The 19,746-nt window shown below is 51.5% G+C and overlaps 1 protein-coding gene and 2 long non-coding RNA genes across 7 annotated transcripts in view; 1 reads left to right on the plus strand and 2 right to left on the minus strand.

Moving 5' to 3' along the window:
- The window catches only part of LOC311439285, a 109,868-nt gene extending 104,603 nt beyond the window's left edge, over positions 1-5,265 (minus strand). The window contains exon 1 of the long non-coding RNA XR_014694641.1: positions 5,193-5,265. This is a non-coding gene — a long non-coding RNA (uncharacterized lncRNA). The remainder of the gene's footprint in view (positions 1-5,192) is intronic.
- Positions 2,172-18,213, plus strand: ASB18 (ankyrin repeat and SOCS box containing 18). 3 transcript variants are annotated; one of them, XM_084524778.1, is made up of 6 exons: positions 2,172-2,380; positions 8,280-8,538; positions 9,472-9,739; positions 15,657-16,182; positions 16,709-16,822; positions 17,773-18,213. In XM_084524778.1, exons 1-6 carry the CDS (start codon positions 2,345-2,347, stop codon positions 17,956-17,958), a joined length of 1,389 nt encoding a protein of 462 aa, XP_084380904.1. In that variant the 5' UTR covers positions 2,172-2,344; the 3' UTR covers positions 17,959-18,213. The 3 variants fall into 3 exon arrangements, with proteins under 3 accessions (XP_084380904.1, XP_084380905.1, XP_084380903.1); XM_084524779.1 differs by having other exon boundaries at positions 2,173-2,376; XM_084524777.1 differs by lacking the exon at positions 2,172-2,380 and adding an exon at positions 5,900-6,056.
- Positions 9,768-12,576, minus strand: LOC311439286. Of its 3 annotated transcripts, XR_014694643.1 has the most exons (4): positions 12,471-12,576; positions 12,281-12,369; positions 11,552-11,712; positions 9,768-10,434 (listed from the first exon to the last, which is right to left on the minus strand). It is a non-coding gene; the product is annotated as an uncharacterized lncRNA (long non-coding RNA). The 3 variants fall into 3 exon arrangements; XR_014694644.1 differs by lacking the exon at positions 12,471-12,576 and having other exon boundaries at positions 9,768-10,058; positions 12,281-12,426; XR_014694645.1 differs by lacking the exon at positions 12,471-12,576 and having other exon boundaries at positions 12,281-12,426.
- Positions 18,214-19,746: the final 1,533 nt, after the last annotated feature.

Below are 19,746 nucleotides of genomic sequence, written 5' to 3' on the forward strand. Positions count from 1 at the left end.
TAGCTGCAGGGCAACTAATGCTTGCCAGCTGCAGCCTCCTGGCACAACGATCCCAAAATGGGATAAGGGAGAAAAATCCCCATTATTACCCCTGTCCTCTCCTTGGTCTTCAGCAAGTGGCTGTGGCAGAGGGCACCAGGCTGCTTTGCCTCCTGGCGTGGCAGTGGGAGGCAATCCAGCAGCACCAGCAAAGTTGAGAAAAGAAGCTGTCACGCTCATTTATATATGTAAGTGATCTAGAGAATTATCAGCTAAATTATTTAAATGTCCCATTACTATTAAATTACTGGGCATTCATTGTAAGAACAGTCATAATACAGTAACTAATTTGGTATTAATGTGAATGTCAGCGTTTCATTGCAGTTATTTTGTACTTCATCATAAGATAATTTACCAATAAATTAATTGGCTTAATTGCTTCCTCCGAACCCGGGAGAGCTACATATGACATGACTTTTTAAAGTGTTCATGCTCGCTCCTTGTCTTTCTGCTTCAACCACACCAAGCGGGACCCCCCTCTAAAACACCCAGGCTCCTGACAATGGGGAGGAAAAACTGAGGATGAGGGAGCAAAGTGTGACTTCGCTCTCCTGGGGACCATTGAGTCTTGGCACATCCTTGCCCTGCAAGTTTTCAAGTACTTTAAATGTAGCCCCCATGGCCTGGTGCAGTGCTGAGCTTGGAGCAGGAGCCCAGGCAGTGGTGCCAGCACTTGGGGCCCCTCCAAGGCAAGGGATGCATCTCGGAGCCATTCTTGACAGTCTCCCTCTTCCCTAAACTCACCAGGCTGTCTTCACCTCCCAAAAACAGCACTGACCCCCAATTCCCATCCCCTGGGTATCAAATGGACCAGAGGCTCAGGTGGCACCTCCCAAATGTGCTCCAAGAGAGGTGGGTGGCTGCCAGTTTGCCACAAGACCCTCTTTAAGAAAAGTGCCATAAATAAGATTGTAGGTGTGTAGCAAATAACCTGCCTCAGATGAGATGCCTGTCTCCTGATTTAAATACTATCGATGAGCCTAAGAAACATAAGCAGTTTACCAAAGCACCCGGAATAGGACAGATAAGAAACCAAAAACGAGCTGATCCCTAAGTCAGAAGGCACTGAGCAGGAGAAAAAATGCAGGGAGATCATTCTCAGGGTTGGGACTTCATAGGAAATCCTTGTTCATACTGAAAACCTCACATGAGCCAATGTGCACAAGTAAATTGTAAAGTCACAGAACGATAGAATCATCAGGGTTGGTGTTATATACATCAAATCCATCTGTCAACCTAGCCCATCAAGTCCCACCACCAAGCCACATCCTTCAGTGCCACCTCCTCATGTCTCTTAAATAACCCCTGGGGACAGGGACTCCGCCACCTCCCTGGGCAGCCCCTTCCAGTGCCTGACCTCCCTCTCCATGAACAAATTCTTCCTAATGCCCAGCCTAAACCTTCCCTGGCACCACTTGAGGCCACGTCCCTGCATCACCTGAGGGACAAGATGGGCACCATCAGCCCACAGACTCCTCTCAGTAGCTGCAGGAGCTGCAAGACCTCCCCTCAGCCTCCTTGTCCCCAAAACAAGCAACCCTGGCTCCCTCAGCTGCCTCTCAGCCTCATTTCCAGGTCCTTCCCAGTGTCCTCGCTCTTCCCCACATGTGCCAAGCATCTCCACAGCCTTCTTGTAGCCCCAAACTGAGCACAGCTGTCTTTGCAGAGTTACAAGGCTTATATATTTTTGACACTCCTGGCCTTCGAACAATCTCTTCTCCTAGGTAATTCCTTTAAAACCATTTGCTCATACAAGTAAAACTCCCCAGGAGAGCCCAGCTGCCCACAGTACCCAGGGGCCTGAGGTGCTGCCCGCCACCTCCACGCTGATCCACAGCCTCTGGGCTCCTGCAGACCCCAGCACTGTCCTCACCAGCACGTCCCATGTCTGACTGTCCCCAGCAGGGGTTCTGGCCTGGCAGCGAGCTTTCAGACCCTAAAAAAAGTCCCTCGCTGGGTAAAAAGGCAGCAGACGACGTGAAGTCACGCTCTCACAATGCGCCTCGGGTATTATTAGATCCCTGGCTTATGTCAAGTGCTCGGGCTGTGCCGCTACAGCCAAAGCCCTCTAATCAGGCGCTGCAACTCCTGTTAAAAGCAGTGCCAACACTTGTCCTTGCTCCCTGCCAACTCCACATGAGCTGTTTTTCCTTGGTAGGCTGATTTAGAGACAGGGTTGTTGGGAGTGCTGCTGCCGGCTCCTCCGGTGTGGGGACTTCTGCATCCATCGCCGAAGCTTTCTGGCAATCCCTGTGAGCCTCCGCGAGCCTCCGGCCTCCAGAAGTTCAGGAAATATTTTCTTCTCATGGAAATAGGAAAGGCTCCTTCAGGAGCACGGTGGGTAAGGACAGCTGCTTTTCAGTTTCTTGGTTTAAATGCTTTTAAATAAATTAACATGGCTCTTTTGCAAGGAGCCGGGGATAGACCGCGGGGGACCTGGCGGGTTTGGCACATGCTCCTCTGCCACCAGGATGGCATCAGGCCATGCACAAAATGCTGCTCGCATCTTTATTTAGGGTGATTTACCCCGGTTCTGGGCAGCCTGCGGTGCTCCCACCCCAAAGGGGCACAGTGCTGGGCTCAGCCCAGTCTGGGGGCTCGACACAAGGCAATGCCTCCACCCGCAGCACACCCCAGCCAGGGACAAGACCCAGCCACAGGGTTCTTGTAATGGTTTATTGTTTAAGTTGCCATTGGAATTTAAAAAAAAAAAAAAAAAAGGAAAAAAAAAAAAGACATTTCTCAGCAAAACCCCCCAAATCCTGTAATACAAAGTGAAACTGACTGTTCTATTAACTCCCATCCTGCATCAGCAATTTTCTAAAGTGTGGAAATGTTATAATTGACTTTTCTGCTAGTAGCAAAATGTCATTTTTTCTTAATACTTCCTAAGTCAGTAATGCATTTCAAAAGCTTCTGATGCCACTACCACAACAGGACTTACAAATTAGCACATTTTTAGCTTTTCATTAAACACAATACAAAAAGTCTCATCATATTAGGGTTTCTCTCCTCATTATTGAAAGTACTGTGACTTTGGAACTTCTCGCAGCAAATTATAATGCACTCAGCCTGGGCCCATTGTAAATCAGGACTTCAAAAAAGGTGGCACGTAGTTGGTCCTCTTTAAGCACTGAAAATATCGGAGTCTATTTGAAAACGCCTTGTGTAGTCTCTCACTAGCCTTGCAAATCATCACAGCACCAGGTAGAGCTTCCTTTTATTTTTCCTCATGGCATCAAGCCATTTCTATTCTGGCCAGGAAAAGAGGATTATTTCTTGCTGGGATTCAAAAAAAAAAAAAAAAAAAAGGCACATGCCTAAGATAACAAGCTGCATAAGATCCCCAGATCATTTAGGATTTAGGGCTCTTTGCACACTCCCAGTGTCCATGGGGCTGTGCTCTTCAAAGCAGGGAGCTTCCTCCAGCTGGACACCACGGATGCGGTACCGAACAGAGACTTCTCACCCTCAGGTTTTCCCACTAATAAGTGAACAACTATTTATTTGGTGGGTAAAGGGTAAAATCCAGAACACACAGGCACTAGAGAGAAACAGAGGCATGAGCCAAGGCTGTTTGTCCCCAGGGGAGCAGCAGCAAGGTAAGGGATGTTTAGCGGGCCAAACAGCTCGGGTTGCCCCTGGCCCCTTCAGCTGCCTCCAGCAGTGTTTTCATCCATGCTTGAGGCCACAAACCCTTACAGAAGAGAAACAGGGGTGCCGTTGTTCAGCCCCAGGCACATCCTCATTTGCCCCAGCTCCTGGTGTCCCGATTCATCCTGGAAAGCGAGGAGCAGCCGCTGAGCCTGCCCACCCGAGGGCTATTTAATGGAGCGGGACGCGAGCTTTCTAAGTAAAAATTAATCACGATCGCACTCCAGGAAGAAAAAGGATGAAGGATAAGGAGAAAGGAATGAAAGGAGAGGAAGAGCACCAAGAGCGATGAGTTGAAGAGCACGAGCCCATCTGGGCCTGAGCCATTCAGGCTGCTGTAATCAGCCAAGCCCCTGCAAGGCTGACACAGGTTTAAGGGCTGGGCACGATCCTGCCCTCGCCTCATGAGCAATTGGAGCAGCGACTAGATGGGAGGGTTTGACAAGTGATAGACAGCAAGCGAGCCCTTTGAAGCCAGTATCCCTGCACTCTGCACAAAGCTGGAGTAAGTTGTTCATGTCCTTGCTCTAATCCATGGTGCCCTCAGACATCTCCGGTGAGGAGCTGGTAGGGCGATGCTTTTGGGGGCACAATGAGGGCTCGGTTAGCCCCGTCCAGGAGATGCAGCACACTCCACACGATGAAGAACTGCCAAGCTGGGACATCTCCACGCCAGCACCTTGCTGACAGCTTGCCCTGATGGATGGCCCAGGTGCCACGGCCAGCCCCACAAACCTGCTGCCTCATCCCGATGCTCCAGCAACCCATAATTTTCCAAGGTGGTGTTTTCTGCCTGTAGCCGGTGAGTGAGGGGCAGGGACCAGCAAGCAAACCAGATGGCCCTCTCGTTAAAGCACAGCTGTGCCAAGGAGAGGTCGTCTCCATAATGAATCGGGATGAGTCCCCACTAATTAATGCTGTCAAGTGAAGTTCAGATGTGTCCACTGGTCAGGAATAAATCAATCCCCCAGAAATGCATATGTCCAGAAAGGGATAGTTGAGTTTGTTCTTGTGTCCCAGAGGGCAAGCAATTATCCCCTTAACTTTCTCGTTAGGGCGCACTCGGGAAACACACTTTCAGATCTCTAAATACCTTCCCTCCACAAATGCTTTACGCCTTCAGGTGGCAAAAGCTGCTCCAGCTCGGGAGCAAAACCACGTGGGGAAGGCCTGCAGCTGCACCTGCCCAGGGCTCTGCCTCCAAAATGCCTCATGCAGCAACATGCAGCCTGCTCCTTGGCGAAGCAAAACGCAGCAAAACATGGCTTTAGCAACACCAAAACCCCTTCCCTCACTGCCAGCCCACCCCACAGCCCTCCACCCACAGCTTCACCCAGCACAGACGCACGGTCAGGGGGGACCCACGACCTTTCCCGTGCTCCAGCCGTCCCCCCCGAGGTGATCCCACAAATAACCCAGCCTGGCTAGCACGAGACCTTGCCACTGCGGGGAAGGGGGACGAGCCCGCCGTGCGCCTGCTAATTAGCAAATGCCATTACCCGCTGCGGTGCCGGGGCCGTGCGACGGAAGGTCAGTTTGATGTCGTTTGCCGTGCTGGCGCTCGGCATGACATTTCACGGCCGCATTGCTGAGGGGTTAAATAATTGGTAGCGCTCCCCTGGCCGCCCCCTCACCACCACCACCCCGTGGAAATGTGACTCCCCTTAAAACAGGATGCACACCAGGATCAGATTCGCACGTGGTGATTAGCACAGCCGCATTTCTTCAGCGGGGAGGGCAGCCGGGGGGACAGGGGAAGCCGGCACTTGGTATTTTTAGTGCAGCTAATGGCTGCAGGTTTTTACTCCTGTCTACAAGTTAATTGACAACCTTAAATAAATAAATAAATAAGGCTGCAGTGTTACGTGGTTAGAACTGGAAAGGTTTTTTATCATTATTATTGAATCAAGTTATTTGCATTTGAGATAGCGGGGCTGCTACAGCGCAGAATACCTGACCATATTATATAGAGCTCTTAAAGGAGAATGCTTCGGCACTATTTAAATATTATCTCATTTCCAATAACCCCCGGACAAAATCTATGCAGCCTCCTGGAGGGCACATCTTTCCCCAGGATGCTGTTTTTGCAGCAAAGCTGCTCCCCCTGCCCTGGGGGGGGTTTCATCCCCCTGCTCGTGGCACGGCGGTGGCAGAGGGGCACCGGAGCGGCGCTGTCACATGGGGGCGAGGAGCGCAGGGGATATGAAGGTGGTGACATCTGCCTGGCAGGTTGTGTCCGTGGCAGACAGCAGCGGGCCCTGTGGGACAAGCGGAGGATGCCGGCACCCAGGGCAGGCTGGCAGGGAGCAGGGCAGGCGGGCAGGGAGCGGGCAGAGCCGCCCTCTCGCCACCAGCCCCACAAGGTAGGCTGGGACAGCACCTGGGGGGCGCAGCCTTGGACCCATCGCAGGGAGCTTGGAAGCTTTCTTTTCCCCCCGACAGATGGTTTTCCTATTTTTTAGGGGGTGGGTGGGAGGGGGAGAGCTTTAAATCCATCGTGGGCTTCAGTCTGTGTCTGGTGGAGGCAGAGCTATGTCAGGGGCTGCTTCGCACACACATGCTTGAAATTTTGCTGGAAAGGGTAAAAAAAATAATAATACGTAATGCCATTTTCCGCTCCCGGAGGGCAGCTTTAAATCACAGCAGGAATGCCAGGAGCAGGCAAGGCTCTCGGCACATGCACATCCGGACCCTGACGATTTTCAAGGCAGCCAGCTCCCAGTTTTTGAACCTTCAGGGTCGACAGAACAAGTTAGCAGGGTCTGAAGTCTCCGCAGTGTTACGACTAAGTTGTTATGCGGCAGCTTAGGGCGATAACTTGGGAAACAAGCTCTCACTTTAGTCATTTTGGTTTTGCATATTGTGCTCCTTCATGTGACAGGAATGAGCTTTCCTCGTAATGCGAAGCCGGCGCAGACAATTTAAGTCATTATTAATAGATACACTTGATCTGAGGAAGTAAAATGCTTAATGTTTTGTTAAATGAGGTGTACTCTGCAAACATTCGTATTCGGGAAGAAGGTTAAGATACTACCCCGTGCTAGAGATTAATGATTGCAAGGCTACTGCTAATGGAGTGAGCATCCTTGGGCTCCCCACTGCTGGGGGCCCGATGCTGGCCAGGCCATCCCTGCTGCGTTGAGCCACCCCCTACTCAGAAGGTGATCCCAGGTGTCCCAGCCACCCCATTCTCTCTCCCCAGCTCTTTTTAACCCCCCTGCCAGAAATGATGTTGAATCTGTCATTGCCGTGACCCAAGGTGTGAGTGCAAATAGATGCTCACCAGGAGGGGTCGTGGAGATTTCAACACACTCCCAATGGCAGCGTAGTATCTCGTGCACACCCCTTGCAAAATTAGCCCACGTCCAAGAAGGTCCGGGCTAAATATAATATTGACTACACTAAAAGTAGTATTTAACGTAGTGCTAAATATAGCAGGCTGGGGAAGGCGATGCCCTCGGGAAGGCAGTGAGAGCGGGGACACGTGAAGCCAGGCTTCCTCCATGGCACTGCCAAAATATGACAGCGTGGCTGCTAATGGGTGGAGGGGAGAGGCGAGGGGCAAACCTCCTCCTGCTGCAGCTGAGGGAACCCAGGGGATAACAACCGGTCCTTCTTCAGACCAAAACCGTGCTGCTGGTCAGTCAGGGCCAGAAGGGTGAGTGGAGCGAAAAAGAAAAGGTAGAGGAATAGCAACATGTGCCCAAAGGAATAAAATTAAAAAAAAAAAAAAAAAAAAAAAAAGGGAGGTGATGGGGTTTTGAGGCTACACAAGCCCTGAGCACCACCCTACTGTCCCCCCGTGCCTGGAGCATGATGCTGAAGCTGTACAGCAGCAGCTCACGGGATGCCAGCTCTATAATTGTCACCGTCACGGACTTCTCGGGTGACCTTGAGCCACGAGCCCCTCCTTGGGGGCTCGCCGCCACCCCAGCACCTGCCCCGTGCTTAAATGGCAGCAGAAGCCGGGCGCTTTCTCCCTGCTATACAAGGCTCTGCCGGGAAAAGCAGCTTGCTGGCCACAGCCCCAAGAGGTTTTTACCTCGCTGGCCTTTGCCAAGTGCTTTGCATCCTTGCGGTAAGACGCTGGCATGCCAGGCTGCACAGCGCTGCCCACAAATGCAATGCCTTCCTTGCAGTCTTTCCATGCAGCAAGGTTGCAAGCAGGTAAGGAAAGCAGAAAAAAATATATATATAATCTTAGAGTAAAAGCAATTTCTCAGTTTCTCTAACTCTTTCACAGCACTCAGGGGCACATGGACAAGTTTATATGGGATTGGACAGACAGAAGCTCGTGAAATTTCAATTTCCCCCCACTAAGTGATAGGTCAAGTTTCCCTCCCAGCCTAAACACGCATGTCCCAAGCTGCTGCCTGCAATTAAAACAGCGATTTAATCAAAGAGGTGCTGACACAACACAGCTCTGTGCACATTTGACCCTCATTGTATCAAGTATCCATTATCATCTGACCCCTCTGGCGTTATAAATACAACAACAATAGAGCTTTAACGGGATTATAATTAGACAATGAGGACAGGACAATGGAAACAATGAACTATAAAAGCCCGTCCATTCTCTCGGCTAGGACTTGTACAGGGGGAGCACTGGAATGGATGAGCTGCCAGGACCGGTGAGAGAAAAGGTGCAGATTTCTCCCAAACTGGATTCAGAGCACCCGCTGAGGTCTCTGGCCAACAAGTACTACACGGCCCTGATCAATGGAGACCTGAAAAGCCTGGAGGTGCTGACCGACAGATACTATGAGGACGTCAACCTGGTGTTTGAGATCAGTAAAAACGAGATGGAGTGGCAGGTGAAAAGCCAGTCATCTTACGGACTCTCAGGTACCTTTTATTTAAAGACCAGTCTGGAGAAAACCCCAGTATTGACTAACCTCAGTGGGAGAGGCGCTGCCCTGGTGCAGCCAGCTCCTGGCTGGCTGTTCCTGGCTAAAGATCTACACCCAAAAATGCTTGGTGCTTCCTTTGCTTGCTTCTCTTCTGCACATACTAACCCACCAGAGGGGCAGGGCCATGTAAAAAGCATGCATCCACTTCTCCCAGGCTGGAATGGGGTGGCCCACGGCTTAAGGCATGCTTGCAAGCGGGCTTACAGCCAGATTCTTCGCGTGGTGGCTCGGAAAGGTCCCCTTGGTCCTGTTTGGCAGCAATGGGGTGCTGGCACAGCTCTTCCTGCCCTGCTGCAGGTGGGAAATCCATGGGCTGCTTTTTAGGAGCAGAGCCTACAAATGGGGTCCCATCTGGAGCTCATGGCAGGTAGGGCATTGGTGTACCTGTCAGGAGGAAGCTCTGGTGCCTTGTAGAAATAGAGCATCACCTAGAGTGATCAGCAAGCCCAACCATCAGCCTGACCCACTGAGCCCCATCACTAAGCCACATCCCCCAGTTCCACGTCCACACGTCCCCTAAATACCTGCAGGAATGGGGGTACCCAGGGTACCAATGGTATTGGTACACCAATACTATTGATGTGAACTCTCCAGGCAAGGTTTGCTGCCTCTTGCAAACAGTGCTTGGAGCAGCCACCGACCTTAACCACATTTTCCAAAACAAAAGGTTTCTAGAGAGGTTTTTAAAAAAGGAAAACATGGTGCATTCAGATCTTTCATTCACATAAGGACCTGGCCAACCCCAGTGTGTGCTCCAAACACAGGGGCCATAAAACCTCCCCATGTCCCGTTGCCCTTCTGCAAACCCCTACAAGCACCCCCCTGTGCCATCCCTGGTGCATTCAGTCCCTCTCCCTGATCCCCGCAGGGCTGTGGTCCCTGGAGTACAAGCAGGAGCTGACCACCCCGCTGTGCATCGCTGCCAGCCATGGCCACACCGCCTGCCTGCGTCACCTCCTGCTGCGACGTGCCGACCCCAACCTGGCCCCGGGGGGCCACACGCCCCTGCACGAAGCCTGCCAGGGGGGGCACACGGACTGCGTGGAGCTGCTGCTGGAGCACAAGGCGGACCCCAACCTGCGGAGTGACGAGGGGCTGGCCCCGCTGCACCTCTGCACCACCCGCGGCTCCTTGGGGTAAGGAGAGGTCCCCATCCCGTCCCATTTCACCCCCAAAAAAACACCCCGCCGTGCATCCCCGCATGCAATGCCAGCACCGTGCCATGGTCCCTGCAAAGCCACCTGCCTGCTATTGCCTCTGCTCCTGGCTCAGCACAGCTGAAATTTTAGCTCCTGCTTCAGAGTGTCCTTCCTCACTGCTGCCAGCAGCGTCCGAGCTGGCACGGGGATGCTCACGGCGCTGGGAGAGGGCTTCGCTCTCGTGCTCTGTGGGTTTACCTTGGCTCATCTCAGGCCACCTCAGTTTATATCACCCTGTGCATCTGCTCCCGTTCACCTGCAGCGGTGCCAGCACTTCAGACACAGGCGTAAACGTTGCCTTTAAAAATACGCGTGTTTGCCCTCGCCGTGGGCTTTGTGCGCGCGCGCCTGTGTCTAGTTTCAGCCCAGTAGGACTTTAAGTGCCTGAATCATTAGGCCCAGGGAATCAGGATTTTAAAAAGAGCTCAGCCCCTTGATATCCTGATGAAACTGCTTAGGGCTGTAGCGAATTTCATTGCCTGCCAGCTTCAGTGAAAAGCCACCCTGGCTTCAAACCTCTCCCCTTTAGGCAGGCGGCGAGCTTAAATAGAAGTAGGTGTTGAAGGCAAGGTTCCCACTACAGATCCCACGTATTGTGGGCCAGATGTCAGATATCTGTTCAAGCAGGAGCTCTGCGAGAGAAAGGCAGCCAGAGAGGAAAAGGTTTTCAGACATAAATATCTCAAACCCATCGCACAAATAAGAGCCTCTGCAAGACAGCAAATGGCATTAACTGCTCAGCCCAAATCCTGGTGTTAATCAAACGCATCCTCAATGTGGCGAGGGCTGTGCTGGCGTGCACAACACTGATTGCTTGAATTAAAATGTGGAGCATGAGCCGATGGTCTCTCAACCATGGCATCAGCCTTGGGGGGTATTTGAAGAGCCCCAGACTTGCTCTAACCCCTGGGGAAAAGGAGGAGAGGGCTCAGAAACCATCCCCTCACCCCACAGAGGTCCAAGAGGCTGGACAGGTGCTGTCTGGCTCGGATGAAATGCTGGGAGCATCCCATTGTCACCAGTCGGGATGTTATTTCCCCCGTAACGGCGGAGGGGGATGGCAGGTGAGCCAGCAAACGGCAGCACAGGGACCGGGGCGATACGGCGTGGAAACAGCTGAGTTATAAGCCCTTGAATATTGGGGCTTTATAATGGAAATGCTGAGAGACCCTTAACTATGCTACCCAGCGCTACGGGGGCTTCTACAATAACTAAGCCAACTCCCTTGAAAGATCAAAAATTAATAGACATTTCAGACAGGTTTTGAGGTTTCGACCACTGCTTTTCAATTGCAAAGACTTTGCTAAAGTTAGAGACTGAGGAGGTCAAGCTTTAGGTAACACAAACATTTCCTCTTTGATTAGGGGGAGACTACTTTACCCTGCCTATTTTTTATTTTTTTTTAAGTAGTAGATTTTAGGTCATCCTTAATTTTTTACTGACAATAAAGAGCAGGTCATTGACCTACATAGAGAGCTATTTTATTTTTCTCCCTCTTGATAACAATGGCCAGAACACCTATGTGCCGGGTTCTTCTGTATTCCCATATACTCGGCAATTCACCATGGGGGCAGGACTTAAAACCTTTGAGCCTCTCAGTGACTGGGATAAAAAAAATTATCTGGGCTTCCTTCCAGCCATTTGAGCTTCAGAATCCATGAGATTTCAACAAAAAGGATATCAGAGCTTTAATCTAGGAGCTTTTTGAAGAGATTTAAAAAAAAAAGTTCCAGTAAAGTTCAGTCTTACCTTCTTCACTTTAGGAGCTGTTCATGCCAACATCGTCCTATTTAGTAGAGTTCCTCTCCTTGACCTCTTTTTTACAGCAGAGATAATTAACATGGTGGGGTAAGATGAGTCTCTAAATTCACTGCACTCTCTCCCAGGCTCTCTCTCGTTTCCCTCTAAAGCTGGGATGATTAAAGGAGAGTGCCTTTATTGGCACCCCAAAAAAATTACAATAAAAATGATTGAGGGGGAGAGGAAGAGCCTCAGCTCATGGTGGGGCAGCAGGGAGATGTGGGGGACTTGGTGGGGGGCACAGGACATAGCCCTCAGCTCCCATCGTGGCACCGCTGGCAAAAAGGATGGCAGAGTCGGCTGCAACTAGAAGGGGAACGCCACCGGGACACCAGAGCTCCCAAACCACAGAGGCTCTTTGGCTGTCCAGTTTGGCTTTGTGTAGGAGGCATTACAGCAAATTAAATAAAATAAATAAAAAGGACTGTGGGTTTTAAAAGGCAGCATTTAGCATCATCTAGTGCTAAAGCAAGTGCTCTGCTCCATTTAGAACACAAAACTCGGAGCACTTAGGGCTGCTGCTTTTGGAGTTTGGTCCTCCACAAAGGAAAGCCGTCTGTCTATCGGGTGTCAAGTGGGAAGGAAGGAAGGAGAAAGTGGGCATGGTACACAAGGACAGCACGCCCAGGTCCTGGGGATCACAGTCTGCATGCCTGCTGGCAGGGGGACAGGACCCACCTTGAGCTTTGGGGAAGGAGAGAAGGAGCCATCCCGCAGGTGTGGATGTTAGTGGGGTTTCCCCTCTCACCACCAGTCAGCGGCCAGGGCTGGAAGCAAAAAAAGAGCTCTTTGGAGAGCGCCCGCAGTACTAGCATCTGCGCTATTGGCTGGTGAAGAAGGAAAATAAAACCCAAATCCTCTCTCCTACTTGAACGCCCGAGTCGCCCCAGGAACCAAGTGCAAGGTGAGCTGTGGTAACAGCAGTTAGCACAAATCTGCGTGTATTTGAGCACGAGTGGCTTTCACAAGTGGTGAGACATCCAGGTGTGTTACCTGACTCCTGCCACTGTGTTAGGAAGTGGTTGGAAGGGAGCAGAAATTAGCCAAAATTAGGCACAGCTGATGTGCATTGAGTGCATCTCCTAAGGGCTCACTGCATGAGTATCGCTGATGCTGGCCACCTGCCCTGCCTGCCCAGAGATGGTCCCTGGGTGGGTGGAAAAGGAATCAGATTCCTTTGCTTTAAGTCTTGCTGAACCGAAGCCATGGTTCTTGCAATATTCCTGGAAAAACAGGGTATGGAGGAGCCCCAGAAAGCAGCAAGTTTAACTGAGCCTGATGCAATGGGAGTTTGCATCAACAACGCAGCGTGAATAAAAAAAAAAAAAAAAAAAAAACAAGCAGCCAGAAATGCTGGTAAAGTGTTAGAAAGTATGAGTTCAGCAGCAGAGATTAGAGGCTAAAATAAGAGCATATAGCCAGCAAACATGAATGGCATCTCCCCTCTCCATGGCCCCAGGCGGGCTGCTAAGCAGCACCTGCTTTTGCCCCATACGTTGAAACAGGAGGCGTGTGCCCCTCACAGGGCCCACGATTTCCAGAGGAGATCACCCCTTATTTATAGCCCCTCACCAACCTTCCCTTCTATGCTGAGGGAGGAGCATCCAGGGGGAAAATTCAGAAATAAAACAACTTGGGCTTCCTCCAGGAGGTTGGATGAGATGAAGCCATCAATAACAAAAAAGAGTCACTGATCTGCAAAAGTAGCACCTTTTCCCAGGAGGGGATTCCACAACAATCTTTCTAGATGAATATTTTGGCTGTAGAGAGGAGTTTAGCTCCTTGCAATTCCCACCTGCTCCATGGGATGTGGCCCCTTCAGCACAGCTTTTCCCCACTGTCCCCTTTCCCCACGCCAAGGATGCTACATATTTTGCACCCAAGTCAGAAATATTTTTTTCCCATGTTTTTTCCCTGCAGAGCCATTAGCTGGCTCACCCAGAGCACGTTATTTTAGGATGTCAGAGCTGGACATGGCGTTAGCATTAAGGCAACCCAGAGAGGTCCCAGGAGAGTCGTTATAATTAGGGTTACAAATTCCTCGCCGTCAAGAACAGGCAAGACTGGTAATCAAGGTGTGATTTGCTTCAGCAAAAACAAAGTTTTACTGACCATCAGCAGATTGCCAAAAAAAAAAAAAAAAAAAAAAAAAAAAAAAAGAGAGAGTGAGTGAGACAAGCCATTACTTGAAAAAGGGATTCTGCACATTTTAGAGTGAAAGGGGAATTGTAAAGTACTTGCAACAGCTTTTGGGCAAATTCAGTCATTTCCAAAACACAACACAGAGACAGGTATGCGCAATGACCAGCCCCTGAGCTCATCACCTGCATTGCCAGGCAATGTTTTTTGCAATGTCTGAGTTTGGAGAACAACTATTTTAGGTGAACAGTCTCAAACGTCCGTGAAGGAACCGTGGGCTAGCACGGAGAAAATATTGAGCGCCAGATTCTCGTACACGCTGCAGCCTCAAAACCAAACCTTTTACACTCAGTCTCAAAGCCAAGAGGCAAACTGAAAGGCCAGGGCTTGGGGTCCTTTTAATGCCTCAGTGATCTCTACAGCAGTTTTGTGATTTCCTTGCCAAGCCACAGTTTGCAACCCCTGGGACTTGGGGCTGGTGTGACCCCACACTTAACGCAGCCACCCATGGCTGCCCTGCCAGGGAGATCATGGGCAGGAACAGCCCAGCCATGCTGTCCTGCTGTGGCTCTCCCCACAAAATGGGGCTTGAGACATACGGGGAAAGCAGCTGAGGCAGTGTGCTCAGATCCTGAAACGTCTCCCCAGTGCCTGTCAAGCCTTGCAGTGCTGCAGTCCCAGAGAGCTTCAAGTAGCCTTTATATCATCATCATCATCATCGTTATTATCACTATTATCAATATTATCACTCTAATCAATATTTTTACTGTTATTACTATCTTCCCCACATAAGTTATCACTCATCTGGGCCAGGCAGAACAAGTACTTCCCTCACACCCTTCTTCCTCCCCGGGGCTCCTCTTCCTCCCCATTCCTCCTGCCAGAGGGATGAGTTCAGGGCTCTGCTCCCATGCTGCTCCCCCTCATTTTGCTTCACCACCTGTGCAGATCCCCACTGGGGGCCCTGAAAGACCCCTGAGCAGAACGAGAAGTGTTTTAGAGGAGAATAAAGCCGGCCAGAGCTTCCTGAAGGCTGCTTGCCTCCCTGCTGCTGATGCTACCTGGGGGAGGACTGCTCTTCCCACCTCCCTGGGAGGGAAATGTGCATGCTCAAAATGTTTTACAGGTCTCATGCCCCCCTAAACCTGTCTCCCCACCCCTGACCACTGAGGGTTGCTTATCTTGGAGTTATTCCTGCTCCATCACTCCAAAGCGGGGCACCAAACAAGCCCCAGCTTCACTCTGCCAGATGGGGACCCAGGCTGCACCCCAAGGGCAGAGGGAGCTGGGTGCTTTGTGTGAGAGGAGCCGAGGATGATGTGCCTGGTGCCACCCTGCTGCCCAGTGCAGGCGCATGGGCCCCTAACAGCAGGAGAATGCAATTTTCATACCAAAGCAAACCCACATGGAGCTGCATGGAGGTGTCACTGGGACTTCCCCACATGCCAGCCCATTCCTGGCATGAATTGTGCTGGATTAAAGTCGAGGCAGTGGCGTGGGTGCTTGTGGCTGAGAATCTCAGGGTTATTTGCTTGCTGCTAATGGGTGCACAGTGACCCCATGCATCCCTCACCAGTTGGACCAGACATAGGAGGGGCACAGCGGGGACAAGGACCTCCATCCATCCCCTGCTGGGTCTGGGACGGGGGCTTGGTGGTCCAAGTGTCCCAAGGGTGACCATTCACCAATGATGGTGGTCAGGGCCATGAGGAGGACATCACCCAGAGCCTGAACGAGGTTTGTTAATGCAGGGTTGCTCCTCGGTGCCATCACCCCTCTGTCCCCCAGCTCCATCCTCAACCCATACCTGACATGCTTCCCCCTCCACCTGCTGCCCACTCCCCAGAAACACACCCACACTGCGCGTGTCCGCCCCACCTTCCTCCTCCTCATCCTCACCCCGCTCTCCCTGCAGGTGCGCCAAGCTGCTGCTGAGACACGGGGCTGCCGTCGACCTGCCCAGCGAGGAGGCCGGCGAGACGGCGCTGCACGTGGCGGCGAGGCACGGCCTCTACGACCATGCCCACCTCTACCTGCGGCACGGCGCGTGGGTGGACGCCCGCAGCGCGCGGGAGGAGACGGCCATGGGCATCCTCTGCAGCCACGCGCCCAGCACCACCACCACTGGCAGCAGCGGCGGCGACGATGACGACCTCCTGCGGCTCTGCCGGCTGCTGGCCGCCCACGGCGCCGACCTGGACGCCCGGGATGAGGGGCACCGGAGCCCCCTGCACAAGGCGTGCGGGGCCGCCAACGCCGCCCTGGCGTGGTTCCTGCTGCGGCGCGGGGCCGATGTCAACGCCATCGACTACGACGGGCTCTCGCCGCTGGGCTGCGCGCTGCAGGCTGCGGCCTTCCGCAGGGAGCGCAGGCCACACCGGGCTGTGCAGCTGCTGCTCAACCATGGGTCGCAAAAGATATGGCCCCCCGCCTTCGCCAAGGTACCCCGGGTGTGATGGGGTGGGTAAACTACATTGGAGGGGTTGGGGTTGGTGAGGGATGGGTGGATGCAGACAGGGGGTCAAAGGTGGGATGAGGATAGTGATGGCACAAAGGGTAGAAATTAGGGGTTTTCCTGCCTATCAGAATCATTTAGGTTGGGAAAGACCCTTAAGATCACAAGTGAGTCCCATCACCAAGCCATGTCCCTCAGTGCCACGTCCACACAAATCCTAAACACCTCCAGGGATGGGGACTCCACCACCTCCCTCTCCATCCCTAGTTCTTCCTAACACCCAATCTAAGCTTCCCCTGGTGCAACCTGAGGCTGTTTCCTCGCATCCTAATGTCACAGCCTTGGCGCACCAGCCATCAGCGCAGTCTGGTTAGTCAATGAGTCTGCGTCTCATTGATTTTACACCCAACAATAAAGAAAATATTATCCCGGCTTCTCACGCATAAGCCAAAAATTTAAATGAGAAGCAAGTGCCACATCCAGACAAAGCCTGCTTCTTCGCCCACCACTAGGTGCTCAAGTCCTGCGCGGCTGTGCCAGAGATCATCGAAGTCCTCATCAACTCCTACTCACAAATCCCCATTTCCGAGAAGTGGGCCGAGGTTGTGCCGGAGGAGGTGATGCAGGTGAGGATGGTGTGGCTGGGGCTTTGACCTCATGGCACCGAAATGGGGGCCCTGGGATGGTCTCCTGATCTGGGGGTGATGCTATAAATTCCTTCTCTGAGGAAAACTGAAATGCCATCATGAGTGGGCAGCTCCCAGGTGGCCAAACAATCCAGAACAAAGAGGTTCCAGGACAGAAATTAAAACACGCAAAGCTTGAGTGGGAAAAATAATAATAATACAAAAAAAAAAACCAAAGGTAGTTCTAATCTAATGGCTAAAGTCCACTTCAACACAGCACTCCTGCATCATCTCAACAGCTTTGTACCACTTTAACTCCCTCAGCCCCCAAACCACCATTGGTCTGAGAAAAAACACAACACAAGTGTCTGGAAACCCGAGAGGCAGACTGCTGCCCTACAGTACCCCGCTCAGCTCTTCTTGATTTTAGAAAACTTAAGAGCTGTCCCCAGCTGTGCAACAAGTAGGGCCACCCCACTGCTGAGTTAACTCAAATCCCCATCTTGCCCCTGCAGCAATTTGGGTAGCCTGTCTGCGAGAGGGCCACTTTCAAAATGCACGTAATATACCTCAGTATGTTCTGGGGGGCGTGAGAAATGATTTTATTCTGAGCTGGGAAAGGCTGAGGCTGCACAGCCTGTTTCTGCCTTCTGCCTTCGTGTTTCCCATCTGAGAAATGAGCGGGTCAAGCAAAAGCAAAGCTCTACAGCTCTCTGCAGGGCTGCTGCTGCTGGTGGAGGACACAAAACCATGCCCGTCCTCCCCACGCAGGGAGCTGTAGCAGCGTACAGACCCCTAAGCCATGGGCAAACGATGGATTTCTTACCTCCTCCCCTTCGATCTCCAGCTCTGGCTTGCTTGGTTTAACTGGATAAAAATTACAAAAAATAAAAAATAAATAAATAAATAAATAAATATGCTTATTTTTTTCTCTGCCTCCCTCTTTGCAGCAACACCAGCTATTCTACGAGTCCTTTTTCCGGCTGTCGGGCACAGTCCGGTGCCTGCAACACTTGTGCCGCTTCGCCATTCGGAAAAAGTTTGGCAACAAATGCCACTGCCTGATCCCCTTGCTGCCTGTGCCCAAGCCCTTGCACGACTACCTGCTGCTGGAGCCCGAAGGAGTCGTGTTTTGAAGGGCTGAGAGACGCCAGCCGAGCTCCGCCGAGCATCCCTCCCTTAACTCATCCTCCCGTGGTGTATTGCAGCAGCATCCATTTCTGTCAGCCAGGCTAAGGAGCGACTGTTTTCATGATAGATTGTTGTTTTCCAGGGATTTATAATGTAACTAAAATGTGCTTCGAGCTGTAACTTTGTATAGATTTTTTTTCTAATTGTGCTTTAAATAGATTATAAAGAGTAATAAAATGATTAGTAGCTGCTACAAGTACGCTGCGGATATGAATAATATTCATTACGAAGGCTCTCACGAAGCAATGGGGCTCCTCAGGTGTGCAGAGGCAAGCACAAGCAGCAGAACACTAAAACCAGCCACCGGGGGCCTCACACCCCTCCCCTGGGACCAGGATGAGTGGCACTGCCACTATGGGTGCAGCACAGAGGCCACCAGCAGGATGCTTACCCAGGAGCGTTAACACAGACCATAAAACTGACCGAAATCAGCTGAAACCTCGCAGGCTGCTGTTGGTGTACCAGCCACTGAGCCAGGGCTGGCCATTTCTTGCCCCAGTTTCACCACGGCACCCCTGTGCCCATTGCACCAGCACCCAGGGAGCACAGCGAGGGGGAGCTGGGGCTTGATTTTGCTTGGTGAAAGGCACCTGCAGCAGAAAGGATTTGCTTTCCCAGCCCCCTGGCTCCCCAAATTAATTTCTGTGGTGCCAAAGTGAGCGTGCGCATGTGCCCCTTGGAAGAGCAGCTGGCCTCCTGTTAGCAGCTCTGCCACGGCGCTCGCCAAATTGCTCCGCTGCTTAATTATACTCCCTAGTAAAAAATAAATAAATAAATAAAAATTAAAAAGGGAAGGAAATGCAGCCTTTTCGTGTGGTTGGCACACCCCTCCTCTACTCACCTGTGGGTTATTCAGCCCTGGTACCCACAGCTGGAGCAGGCAGCACGGAGATGGGGAGGGCAAGGAAATTCTTCCCCGACTTTCCACCTGCTGTGCTTCCCTCGCCCTCCTGGGCTGCTCGGTGCCCCCACACTGACACCCAGCACCCCACCGCTTCGGTGGCAGCTTCACCTCGCCGTTTTGTTTCAGTCCCTTCCTTGGAAGGGATTTACAGCACACCGGTCCTGGCTAAACCTAAATTTTGGTGCCTCTGATGAGGCTTTCATCTTTTGTGCGGGAAGAGCGGCACGTTTTGCATCCCTATGGGGCGACTTGGCATGGAGATAGAGTCCCACCAGGTGCCCGCAGCCTCCCCCAAAAAACATGACCTGGGCTCGCTGTCCTGCAGCTGGGCAAAAACAAATCCACATCAAAAGGAGGAAAAAAAAAGAAAAAGAAAAAGAAAAAAAAAAAAGAAAAAAAAAGAGGAAAAAGAAGAAAAATAAGGAAAAATAAGGAAAAAAAGAAGAAAAAAAAATAAAAAAATGGGGGAAACCTTAAAGAAACCCCAGCACACGTGGGGTCGGGGAGGACACGCGTGGGGTAGAGGCTGCGGTCCCCACGCGTGTCCGCGGCGCCGGGTGCGCGGCTCCCCGCGGCCCGCAGGGGGCGCGCTGGGCACGGCGCCGCGCACCGACACCGGGCTGCGAGGGGGCGGGGGATAAATTAAAAATAAAAATAAAAATAAAAATAAAAATAAATAAATAAATACGCAAAATAAAGTAATAAGATAAAGATGGAAATAAAAGAATAAAATAAAATGAGATAAAATAAAATGAGATAAAATAAAATGAAACAATAAAATAAAATAAAATAAAATAATATGAAACTTAAAAATATGAAATTAAAAAAT

Source organism: Aythya ferina (genome assembly GCF_964211825.1).
Source record: "Aythya ferina genome assembly, chromosome: 6".
Taxonomy (NCBI): Eukaryota; Metazoa; Chordata; class Aves; order Anseriformes; family Anatidae; genus Aythya; species Aythya ferina.